Source organism: Musca domestica, unplaced genomic scaffold, assembly GCF_030504385.1.
Source record: "Musca domestica strain aabys unplaced genomic scaffold, Musca_domestica.polishedcontigs.V.1.1 274, whole genome shotgun sequence".
Classification (NCBI taxonomy): domain Eukaryota; kingdom Metazoa; phylum Arthropoda; class Insecta; order Diptera; family Muscidae; genus Musca; species Musca domestica.
The window spans coordinates 514,223-527,621 of NW_026712290.1; the positions used below are offsets into that span (position 1 = coordinate 514,223).

At 38.4% G+C, this 13,399-nt stretch overlaps 1 protein-coding gene across 1 annotated transcript; it reads left to right on the forward strand.

Moving 5' to 3' along the window:
• The first annotated feature begins 11,079 nt into the window (after nucleotides 1–11,079).
• On the forward strand, nucleotides 11,080–11,607 carry LOC131803201 (uncharacterized). Its single transcript, XM_059124292.1, has one exon. The coding sequence runs from the start codon at nucleotides 11,080–11,082 to the stop codon at nucleotides 11,605–11,607; it is 528 nt and encodes a 175-aa protein (XP_058980275.1).
• The last annotated feature ends 1,792 nt before the right edge of the window (nucleotides 11,608–13,399 follow it).

Sequence of the window (13,399 nt, forward strand, 5' to 3'; positions counted from 1 at the left end):
CTTACTGCATTTTTTATAAAGACTTTTTTTTGAAAAAGCTGTTTCACCCTTAAATTGTTTAAAAAAAAGAAATCAATTTTTTTTAAATCGTTTAAAGGATATTCGACCAATAAAGGTCATTTGACCAGTTCTTATACTTATGGAAGACCCTTATAAATTGCTTTTCAGAAGTCTCCCATTATAAGTCGTCTATTCATAACTGATTTTCAAATTCAGGGTATTTTAAGAATTTTAAGTTCTTCCCTGGAAATAATCAACTGCCCACGGCGGACTACTTAAAAATTATTCAGACCCTTTCGAAGATCACTGTATTTATTTTCAAGTACACCATTTTCAGGGAGCTTTTTTATTGGGGAAATCATCAGATGTCTCCCGTACCCAGGAAGATCTCTCATCTCTCTGTGGAAAACCTTTTTTTTTGCCTTGATCCTATTCCCACATGATCTATCACCACACAAATGAAAACATCACCATCTAACTATTGTTTTCGTTATTGCCTCTCCAGCCCCTACTCCCCACCTCATAATTCATCTCTGGCTAAGTAGATATTACACTTAAAAGTGACCATTTATATTCCTCATGAGCCATGACCATGGCTGGCTGACTGGCCAGCCATCGGATGATTATGATGCTGGTGATGACTTATGTCTCTTACATGCCAGCCATAGTTGTAACAGTTAAAATGACACTCTGACAACAACAGTTAAGGTATTCCACGACAGCTGAGAGACCACGTTGAAAATTTTCGACGACGATGACGGCGACTACATCGTCAGGAGGTGGTAAAGGCCTTTAAACGCTAGGCTGTAGCTGACGATGAAGTTGCGGATGATGAGAAGGTTGTTGGTGGTTGAAGTGGTTAATGTGGCTAGGCTTTAACTTCTTGCTGCTGTGGCTGTTTCTGGAACTGCCACTACCGCCGAAGTTGCTGCTGCTGACTCTGATGCTGATTCTGCTGCTGGTGATGTGGTGTTGATGTTAAATACGCTTTAATTAATGATTTGTATGCAACAGTAAAGATGTATTTTGTACAAGAAAATGCAAACCCACAACAGGTAAGTAACAATTCATCAAACCGACACCTCTTTTTCCTGTAACAACAACAACTCCACTTGGCAAGTATTTAGCTTAGCAAGCTTTTGCATATTTTTTTTTTTTTTTTGGTTAGACAAAAAAGAAAACGGCATTCTTTGTTCGAAAACTCTCAAGAACGGCAGCAAGAGCGTTTGTATGTCTTGTTAGACCTGTGGCGGAAAGAAGACAAATTTGACTTACCCCCTCTAAATAGAGTTAGCTGACGACGATGTCCGCAGTCTAACGGCCAAGAGAATTTGCATCTAATGCTATGCCATTTTGATGGTGTAGAAAATTTCGTATGCTCAGTTATTTGTTCACGCCTGAAATTTTTAGAAAAAAAAAATAAATAAATAAATAATAAAAAATAAATAAATTATCGGATGTTTTGCCAGTGGTCAATAAGGTACGAAAACGCAATTTAGTAAGGATTTTTTGTGGAAAAAAAAAATACATTTTACTATAGAAAATCCTAATTCAGCAAAGATTTCTATTGGAAAACTTTGCCATTTTTAACAAAGAACTCCAATTTAGAAAAATTAGAAAAAAAACCAGTAAAAAAGCTGTAAGTTTACCATTTGGTAAAACTTTGGTAATTTTCAAAAAAATAAAATCCGTTAAAAATTCTGTTAAAATCTTAAAAACACCGAATGTAGCCGTACATTAGGGCATATAAGACGACGTGGACCTGCATAGGCAATTTTGTCACAAGCTTTTACAATATTCAAATGCGAAACTTGAAAAAAAAATGCTGAAATCATCAAAATAGCGAATATCGGGGGGTTCCGTTATATGAGGGCTATAGGAAGGCGCGGACCGGCACAGACAATTTTCTGTCATAGGCTGTGGTATTCATTACGAACTTCAAATGCCAAATTTGAAACAATTCCGGTAAATAATGTCTCTTAAATCATCAAAATACCGCATATCGGGAGGTACCGTTATATGGGGGCTATACGAAGACATGGACGTACATGGCCCATTTTCAATACCAGAAGACCTGCAGACATAATGCACATTTGAGTAAAATTTTATCAACCTACTTCATTTCGTTCGGAAGCTAGAGTGATTTACACAGATGGACAGACGGATAGACGGACGGACATTGCTAAATCGACATAGAATTTTATGCATATCAGGAATATATGTACTTTGTAGGGTCTAAAATGTATATTTCGAGGTGTTACAAACGGAATGACAAACTTAATATACCCTCCATACTATGGTGGAGGGTATGAAAAACAAATCAGTCAGTCTTGCCCACAGATGTATTCTCTTAGCCAATGTTCGATTATTTAAATATTTTTTGACTTCGGTTACGATTATTCAAATTGCTGGCCCCCTACGGAGTAGGTTCCAAGGGAATGGATCAGTATTGTCAATTTCGTATCGGACCTAAATAAATATGATAAAAAGAATGAGACGTGCCAGGTTTGGACTATATCGACTACTTCCTTCAGATTATATAAGTTATCTGATAATTTTTAGAAAATCATAAAATGAGAGTGGGAGGAGTAGTCGACCGAAGTATTCATCTAATACCGATAAAAATATTGATATATTGACAAAATTACAAGAAAATCGAACATCAGAAAAAATGGTCCGACATCTACCATCTCTATAACAGATCTTGTATTGATGGAAATATTGAAATGTACCAAGTATAAATGAAATCGGATATGAATTTCGCGACTTATGAGCTTCATGGATAATCAAAATTTTGACCCTTTGCGGGGGAGGTACCTATCTAATGGGATGTGTGAAATATGAAGAGAACCGGATGCTAATTTCGGATTTTATAATCGTGTTGGTTATTCAAAACTTTGACCCTTTGTGCGGGAGGTACCTGAAGGAGTGGACATATCTATCCCATGTTTAAAGCAGATTTTGCGTTAGTAGAAATAATGGGATGCGTGAAATATAAAGAGGACCGATGGCTTATTTCAGATTTTATAATCGTGTTGGTTATTCAAAACTTTGACCCTTTGTGCGGGAGGTACCAGAAGGAATGGTCCAATCTCTCTATTATCTCTTAACAGATCTTGTGTTGATGGAAAAACTGAGATGTGCCAAGTCTGAATGAAATCGAATGTTAATTTCGCCTTTTATGTTCTTCACGGATATTCAAAAATTTTACCAGTAGCAGTGAACCGATGTATTCCACCTTCGTATCAGATCTTGCGTTTGAAAAATATATTGTGATGTGTGTAATATGAAGAAAATAGTTCTCGTACATCAAATTTTATAAGAGTCGTAACTATTTAATATTTTAACCATTTGTGGGGGAGGTGCTTGATGAAGTGGTCCGATTTTGTCCATTTTCGCACTTGACCTAGCACAGATGCAAATATTAGGATTAGCAAAGTTGTAGCGAAATCGGATTATCCTTTCTCTCTCTCTCTCTGTGCAGTAAAATATTTTTGTGAAAATTTCGAACTTTTGTGGGGGAGGTACTAAAAGGAGTGGACCGATATTTCCCATCTTCGTACTCGATCTAAGTTTGATAATACCAGATTTATATCAAATCGGATACACTACTCAAGAGTTATAGTGCACACCAACCAGCCAGACAGACAGAGGACGGGCGGACGGACATCGCTAGATCGACTCCAAATGTCCTGAAACGGATTTGGTCCAAAGAAACCTGGGGTTAATTTGATGAAGCACTTTTATATATCTTATAATGTATATCCTCTATAGCCATAAGGCTGAGAGTAAAGAAAAAACCTTAAATATTTAATTTTCCGAAAATTTCCCAATACGCTTTGTCTAAAGCGATTTAAAACCACTGTATTTGGGAACATTTAAATATATTCCTTCCTTTTTTCACTGGCGAGAATATTTTTTGGGCATATACGCCAGTTTCCTGCTAAAAATGCCTAACAAGCCTAAGAAAAATTACTACATTTCGCCCTTTAATGGCAATGCTACAACTAGCCGCAGTACCAAAGCAAAAGAAAAATGAACATCAAAAGAGGAAAATTTTCAAACTGTTGGATGGAAATGGAAATGGAACAAGGAGACAAATAGTTTTTTACCTTAAGGCGGGAAATGCACTTTACTGCAACACCATCGCCAACACCAACACCACCACCGGCAGCAGCAGAAGAGAGAAAGAGCTGCTACCAAGATAAGAAAAATAGCAAAAATGAAGCATGTTGGGCCTTTGGAAATGCATACTTTTGGGCCAGTGCAAAACAGCTCCAAAATGTAGTTGTTATTGTTATTGCTGCTTTTTTTGTTCCGCTGCCTCTATAACAACTCATTTAAATTGCGGCCAACAATTAGCAGCTACAGACGAGACAATTTATCTTCAAGTTTAAGCCTCTTTAGAGGCATTACCACTTAGAATTGATACTTTGAACAATTTCGTATGCTTGGCTAAAGAAAAAAGTGTGAACATTTTTTTCGATTATTTTCAAAGCAAAGTTACAGCTCAATTTGGAAGTCCGTTAGCTGCAGAAAAAATCGCAAAAGGTTTCGGGGGTTTTCAAGGAAATAGTTGGGTAAATTATTTTCCGGGAAAATTATTTCTAAGCAATTTTAAAAAGGAGAGGTACATCAGATTTTTAAAGGGTAATTTAACACACAAAAAAAAAGTTTTTCAATATTTTTTTATTATTTTAATCCGAATTTTGAATTATAATTTTTTTTCAAAAATTGACATAATAAAAGAATAAAAAAAAATTGTAAGTCCTCGGGAAAAAGCCACAGTCCCCAGGTCTAACTTTTTTATAGAAAATTTTACCCTTGCATTCGCGACTAAGTTTCTTATTTTCAATAGAAAAAGTTCACTGTCTTAGGTCCTTGGTATCATATTTTTATAGAGAAAAAAAAAAAAAACACGGTACCCTTGGGATTAAATTCTTTCTATAGAGAAAAAATTACCGTCCCATTGGTGTCATAGTTTCCATAAAAAATATTTTTTATGGAATAAAATCCTTAAAAAAGGTATCTTTTCCAAAAATAAAAATAAATAGGAATTGCGATTGGTCTGTCCCGAAAAGACAAAAAATCGCAATACCCTTGGGACCAAATTATTTTTATAGAGAAAACAATAAAAAAGCTGTAAGTTCGACCGGTCCGAACTTTGAATACCCTCCACTATTTGGTACAAATTTAACAATTTTCAAAAAAAAAAAAAAAAATAATCCGTTAAAAATTCTGTTAAAATCTTAAAAATGTTGAATGTAGCCGTATATTAAGGTCTATACGACGACGTGGACCTGCATAGGCAACTTTTGTCAAAAGCAATTACAATATTTAAATGCGAGGCTTGAAAAAATCTGTTTATAATGTAGCTAAAATCATCAAAATACCGAATATAGGGAGGTACCATGGAGGTTATAGAATGTGGATCTGCACAAACAATTTTCTGTCTTAGGCTGTAGTATTCATTACGAACTTCAAATACTGAATTTGAGACAATTCCGGTGAATAATGTCGCTAAAATCATTAAAATACCGAATATCAGGAGGTACCATTATATGGGGGCTATACGAAGACGTGGACCTGCACAGACAATCTCCTCTCATAGACTGTGGCATCCATTGCAAACTTCAAAAACCAAATTTGAAACAATTCCGGAGAATAATGACGCTAAAATCAACAAAGTACCGAATATCGGGAGGTACCGTTATATGTGGTCTATACGAGGACGTGGACCTGCACCTGTCATAGGCTGTGACATCCATTACGAACATCAAATACCAAATTTGAAAGAATTCCGGTGAATAATGTCTCTAAAATCATCAAAATACCGAATATCGGGAGGTACCGTTTCATGGGGGCTATACGAAGACGTGGATCTGCATAGACAAGCTCCTGTCATATGCTGTAGTATCCATTGCGAACTTCAAAAACCAATTTTGAAACAATTCCGATGAATAATGTCGCTAAAATTATGAAAATACCGAATATCGGGAGGTACCGTTACATGGGGGCTATACGAAGACGTGGACCTACATGGCCTATTTTCAATACCAAAAGTCCTGCAGACATAACACACATTTGAGTAAAAATGTATCAGTCTACTTCAATTCGTTCGGAAGCTAGAGTGATTTCCACCGAAGGACAGACGGACGGACATCTCTAAATCGACAAAGAATTTTATGCTGATCAAGAATATATATACTTTGTGGGGTCTAAAATGTATATTTCGAGGTGTTACAAACGGAATGACAAACTTAATATACCCTCCATACTATGGTGGAGGATAAAAAAACGGACATAGTCCCCATAATTGCAATAGGGTTATGTCCGGGCACCTTTGAGAACCGATTGGACTGCAGAGATAAGTTGAAGACCCTTTCGGAGGCATTCTCTGAATAAAAAACTCTTGAGAGACCTTTAAACAGGTTGTCTGATGTCAAAAATGTTGCTCAGAAAAAATTTCCGTTTTTCTTCTTTAGCAGAAACAATTTTTGTAATTACTGACACGCTCCTGCTACCTGCACAAAAATTTGTTTAAATGTAACCCTTTTCAAAAATATTTTTTTTTTTGGAAAAAGGTGTTTTCTCTTTTCGAAATGGGTTAATTGACAAAAGTACTTTGTCTAACAGAAATTTTTTTTCAGAGGATTTTTAGAAACAGGCCTCTTTTTCAAATGCTCTATAAATTGAAGAAGTTGTGAGAGTATATTATGAGAGCTCTTTACTGAAATTCGCTGGAAAGTTCTTTTTACAGGTATAATCTCCTGTTGATATGATCTCCCTCTGAATTTGCCCAAAACCCAAAGTGATTACAGAAAATCTCTTACAATGAATTCTACCGATATTATCCCTGACAAAGGAACCTCAATGTCCTTGCATCTTGAAAATAATTTTCTTTTCCTCCTTGATTTCCCTGTTTTGCCTTTCCTGGCCACCGCCACAAACAACCTGGCTCCTCTAGGTCTGTTCTAACACTATCACTACTGGATATTTTTCCAGAAATTTTTTATTTCTTTATTTTCAGAGGACCAATTTTAGCGATCCACAATGCCTCTCAGAGGGCTTGTATCTACGAAATTATTCCATTTTTTTCATTTCTTCTTTGAATTCCTATTATTTTGAGTTTCCTGGCTATCATCGAAAAAACAACCTGGCTCCTCTTGGTCTGTTCTAACACTGTCCCTCCTGCTTGGATAGTTTTCCAAAGATGCATGTATCGTGGTGATGTGATCCTAACTAATCCTAATAAAGATTTACACAAAATCTCAACTACTGGTTTTTGGTGTTTTCGACACCATCCTCTGTGGCAGAAGATTATGTAACATGTTAAGAATCAGTAGCTGAGTGCTGGATGACATAACTGTATGGCATTGTTAGATTTTCTTGCTATTATTTAATTAAATATTTAATATTCTACACAGGAGAGGGAGGGAGAGAGAGAGATGGATGGTATTTTCGAATATCAGAATCTTGGGAGAAGTTGGGGAGAGAAGAAGTTGGGAGAAGTGGCAGCAGGAGCGAAGAAAATCCCTAATAAGAAATTATTTGAAATGCTTTTCAACTCAATTCCACAATCTCCATGTGACATGGCACAACATCCCCCCCCCCCCTCCTCACCCACCAATTGGCCAGAGGGAAGTGCTGCGTCCTCTCCTTTTTGGGGGCTTTGGCCATGCTGATTGACAGACAACATTTAGCATTAAGTTGAGAGTAACCGACAAGTCAGAGACAGAGATTATGGAACTGTTGAAATTGATCAATTTCACATCACAGGCGATTTTTGCTTAAAACGATTAAAGAAGTCAACCTGGCAGCGGAGCAGCCATGCAGCCATCCAACCATTCGAACTTAATGCCCAAACTTGTTTGATGGCTATGGATGGAGGAATCAAATCTTGGGAGTGGGGAAGATATGTATTGCCTTGTATTAGAATTTAAGAATATTCTCCTTGCCTCCCAAGTGCCTCTCTCTCTCTCTCTTCCCATCCTCCTCCCAGTCATTTAGCATTAAATGCAGTGGAAAAGCGCATAAAACTTATGATTGACATCTTTTGATTATAACACCAAAGTGTGGCTATGGAAACTCGGGAATCGTCTGGAGTTCTCCGTCTCCTTCTTCACTTTTCTGTCGATCTTCGTGCCTCTTCGACCGCAGCCATCGTTTGTGTGGTATGGACAAAACGATTTTAATTTGATTTTTGACTTTGATCCTAAAGGTATTTTGTTCTCAGCCTCAGCTTCTTTGCATCAACTGAAGATTTCTCATTGATTTGTGAGAGTTCGTCTTTTACCCCCCCCCCCCCCCCCTCCTCCTCCCTTTGCTTCCCCTCGTGTGGTAATGTTGTTGCACGTTAAGTTTTGATTTACTAATTAATAGTTTGTCCGTTAAGTTTGACAGTTGAACATGTTTTTTGACAGTTCTTATGTGAATCGAATTGCTGGGACGTCGTCGTTTGAGGTCTGTGAGTCTGGCATGTCAGCAATTTGCTGGGGCCAGTGATCAGCCGGTCAGATAGTTAGTCGATGGCCAGATGTGCGGGGATTGGTGGTGGGGGGGGGGGGGGTTAGGAAAAGAACAAATGCTTGTGTTTCGTATGAGATATCACGCTGCGTTATGTGGGGTATTCAAATGTTGCATCACAGCTTATTGGAGTGGCAGGAAAAGTAAAAAAGTGTATAAGAGAATACAGGTAAGCTGTCGGAGAATGCGAGGGCAAAGGGAGGTCCTTTTTTCAAAAATACTTTAAATTTTTTATACCTTCAGGCTTCCACCCAATGTCTTCTCAAGAGGGCCAATAATACTAAAAATCAGCCAAACTGTGGCTAAGAAGGTTCCCGATGTAATCAGAGGTAAGCTGCGCAGAGGTAAGCTCGGACGGAAAATACGGACACAAAGGCATATTCTATCTTTCAAAAAGGCTTTAAATGGTTACGCCCCAGGCCTTCTTCCCAATCTGTCTTCTAAAGAAGCCCAAACAATTATAAAAATTATTGATCGGAGCAGGTTCCCGATGTGATCAATGCTTCGCAGAGATAAGCTATTGGAAAACGTTTTAAGGTTTTCTTCAGGTGACACCTCTCCAAAATCAACTCTTCGTATAAAAGAAGAGGCATACACGGCACTCTTGTCAATGTAATGTGTTTCTCCCTTCGGCTGCATAGAGTAAAATGTAGGGCAGGGTCTCCATAAGGACCCACTTAAATTTTATGATATTCCCCTATCCCGTAGGGTTTTAATCGGATGGTTTTGAATACTACTTGAAATCAACATCGAGTTTTGACAAGTTGTAGGTATTCGAAATTTCGGTATTGGCGTTCGGAATGTTCATGATTTGCCAAAAAAGTGGAGAATTTTTTTTGAATGACCCTCGGCTGTTGAGGAGTTATGGGACGGTTTGTAGAGCAGTGATAGAAGACGATTTGAGGGTAATCGGAAAATCTGATATGTGGACTTTAAATGTTGTTGAGTTGTATGTCGCAAAAGGTGTGTGGGGAACTTCTTGTGTCGCAATTGGGGTTCGAATCGGTAACTCAATATTGGGGTGTTAGTGTGCAGATTTTCAGGTCGTAAAATATCAGTTGGGAACTCGATGATATAACGCTCCGATCGAAAACTCAATGTGGGAATGTGTGGATGCAGCTCTTTGCATCGTCGCCAATAGTTAGGCGGTCGGAAATAGAGGACGCTAAAGTTTATAAGCATCTTTACATTCACTACCAATATCTGGAGTAGGATTAGAAAAACGAGCCAAAAATCAGGACCCAAAACGACTCGATTCCTGTAGAATAACGAACCAAAACTTCTGTGGAAAAAAGAGCCTAAAATACTGAGGAACATCGAGTCGAAACTCCAGCGCATCCACGAAATAAAGCTCCAGTGGAACAATATACTAAAACTTCAGTGAAACAACGAAGCGAAATTTATGTAGAACTTCCAACCGAAACTTGTGTGGAAAAATGAGTCGAAACTTCAAAGGAACCAGAACTCCTTTGGAATAACAAACCGAAACTTTTGTGGAGCACCGAATTAAAATTTCTGTGGAACAGCGAGACGATTCGAAACTTCTCTGAAAAACTGAACCAAAATTTCTGTGGAACAACGAGAGATGGTTCGAAACTTCTGTGGAGCGGTGAGAGAAAACTTCTTTAGAGCACCGAACCGCAACTTCTGTGAAACGACGAACCGAAACTCCTGTGGAATACCAAGTTGAAAGTCTAGTCGAACACAGAGTTGAAACTCCTACGGAACAATGATTGGAAGCTGTGCGGAATGACGAAAAATTTTCCGTGGAACAACGAGACGATTCGAAACTTCTTTGAAAAATCGAAGCGAAACTCTTGTGGAACAACGAGTCGAAACTTCTGTGGAACGATGAACGAAAACTTCTTTGGATCACCAAACCGCAACTTCTGCGAAACAACGAACCGAAACTTCTGTGGAATACCAAGTTGAAACTCCAGTCGAACACAGAGTGGAAACTCTGAGGAACAATGATTGGAAGCTGTGCGGAACGACGAAAAAGTTTCCGTGGAACAACGAGACGATTCGAAACTTCTATGAAAAAACCGAACCGAAACTCCTGTGGAACAACTAGTCGAAACTTCTGTGGAGCGATGAACGGAAACTTCATTGGTACACCAAACCGCAACTTCTGCAAAACGACGAACCGAAATTTTTGTGGAATACCAAGTCGAAAATCCAGACGAACACAGAGTTGAAACTCCAGTGGAACAATGAGTGGAAACTCCTGCGGAAAAAGACGAAAAGGAAGTTCCTGTGGAACATCGAATCAAATCTACTGTGGACCAATGACCCGAAACTCCTGTGGAACACCGATTCAAAACTCCTATGGGACAACGAATCAAAACTCCTGTGGAACAACGAGTTGTAACACCTGCGGAACAACGAAATGAAGCTCCTGTAGAATATCGAATCTCCTGCTAAACGACAAAAAGAAGCTCCTGTGGATCGATCGATTCAAATCTACTGTGGACTAATGACTCGAAACTCCTGCGGAACACCGAGTCAAAATTCTTGTGGAACAATGAGTTGGAACTCCTGCGGAATGACGAAATGAAGCTCCTGTGGAACATCGCATCAAATCTACTGTGGACCAATGACTCGAAACTCCTGTGGAACACCGAGTCAAAACTCCTATGGAACAACGAGTTGGAAATCCTGCGGAATGACGAAATGAAACTCCTGTGGAATATCGAATCAAATCTACTGTGGACCAATGACCCGAAACTCCTGTGGAAAACCAAGTTAAAACTCCTGTGGAACAACGAGTTGGAACTCCTGCGGAACGACGAAATGAAGCTCCTGTGGAATATCGAATCAAACCTACTGTGGACCAATGACTCGAAACTCCTGTGGAACACCGAGTCAGAACTACTATGGAACAACGAGTTGGTACTACTGCGGAACAACGAAAAGAAGCTCCTGTGGAACATCGAATCATATCTACTGTGGACCAATGACTCGAAACTCCTGTGGAACACCGAGTCAAAACTCCTATGGAACAACGAGTTGGTACTCCTGCGGAACGACGAAATGAAGCTCCTGTGGAATATCGAATCAAAGCTCCTGTGGAACACCTAGTCGAAACTCTTTTGAAACACCGAACTCAAACATCTGTGGAACAACGAGACGAGTCGAAAGACCTGTGGAACAAGTCTAAATTCCTGTGGAACCACCAATACTTCTGCGGAACAACGAGCCAAAACTCCTTCGGAACAACGAACAGAAACTTCCGTGGAACATCGAACCAAAAATCCTGTGTGGAACGAATCGAAACTCCTGTGGAACAAAGAGCCGAAACTCCTTTGCAACGACCAAAATGAAGCTCCTGTGAAATAACCAACCAAAACTAATGAGCCAAAACTCCTTCGGAACAACGAGCCGAAGCTCCCGTGTTTAGTTGGGCAAGTCCTCGCCGTTATTTATTTAAGTATATTTCCATCAAATTCCCTCAACAATAATTTTAATACCTTACGGCTAACATTAGTTCCGTATATCTATACTTAGCATAAGACTTACTTTTTCTAAGTTTATCTATATAATACTTAACTGAGGCTACGGTGATGCTGTGGCCTTTCTCTATACCATGTTAAAATTACAAATATACTTATAATTACACTGATAACGATGAATAAACGGTGGAGTACCTAAAACTCCATGTTCAATCTCTAAAACTCCATGCTCAACCAAGTGTATGAGAATTATTTCCTTTGTATAATTCGCGGTATTTCATAAAGTTAATCTTTTCACGGTCTTATTCAGGACACTTTCTCTCTCTCTCTCTATTTTTTGCATATAACATTCTCCTCTCCATATTTTCTGAGGCCTACCTATGTCCCTGGCATTAGCTCCGCTTAGCTTATGCTATTGATTAATTTCAAGCTATTTATTTATTTTTTTTTTTTCAGAAAAAGTTAAAAAGATTAAAACGAAATCAGCTCAATAAAATGTGGTGCAGCTTTGTGGCATTTTTCCACCAGGCTGCTGCTGCCCCACAGCTGATGCCTATCAATTGTCTAAGCGTTGCTGAGATATAAAATTTGTTTTTGTTTTTCGGAATTTTTGACATATCGATGGCGGCAATGACAAAGGAAGTCATAAAACGTTGTTGTGGCCTTGCAGGAACTTCAACTTAAAAAAACAACAAACGAAACCGAATTGTCGGCAAAAATGTCCTGACACATTTTAATGATGTTTGGAATTCTACACAAAACAACAACATCATACAAAAAAAATTGGATCAGCGACGGATTTAACATCCTCACTCGAAAGATTTGTAATACAAATCCAATGATAAGATTTTTATGGCCAACAACCAAACGACCAAAAAAAAACAAACAACAAATCAAAGCACCGATCTCCAGCTTGACGTTGCACTGCATTCTGGATCAGAACCGAACAGAACAACAACCCAAACTACTCATAAAATTTTCGTCACTGGGTAAATAATTAACACGCGCTAGTCTTCTGTTCTTTGTTGAATTCATTCACGTTTTGTAATGAAATGTTTTCATTATTTGTAACCCACCAAAAACAAGAGAAGGAACACAACAAATCTTATTTGTATTTCCAACCAATGTAAACACGCTGTGACAGGTTGTAGGGTATAGCCGAATGATTACTTACATCGAGTGAGTAAATATTTAACGGTGGAAAAATATTATCAGAACATTGATATGTGAATAACGTAATAAACGAGGCGGGCACAAACATGGACGACAAATACAAATTCGGAGTAATGAATATTAATTTATTCGAGTGATCTCCCTGGGGGAAAAGGGGAGCCCCGCTTTTGGGTGATAAAAAATTTGGGAAATTTTCTATCAAGAAATTAATCAGCCAAGTTAGATCCATAAACATTGTAATTAAAGAA

What these genes read in the sequence shown, in the direction of transcription:
- LOC131803201 (XM_059124292.1), top strand. Translation starts at nt 11,080, where the DNA reads ATGAAGCTCCTGTGGAACATCGCATCAAATCTACTGTGGACCAATGAC.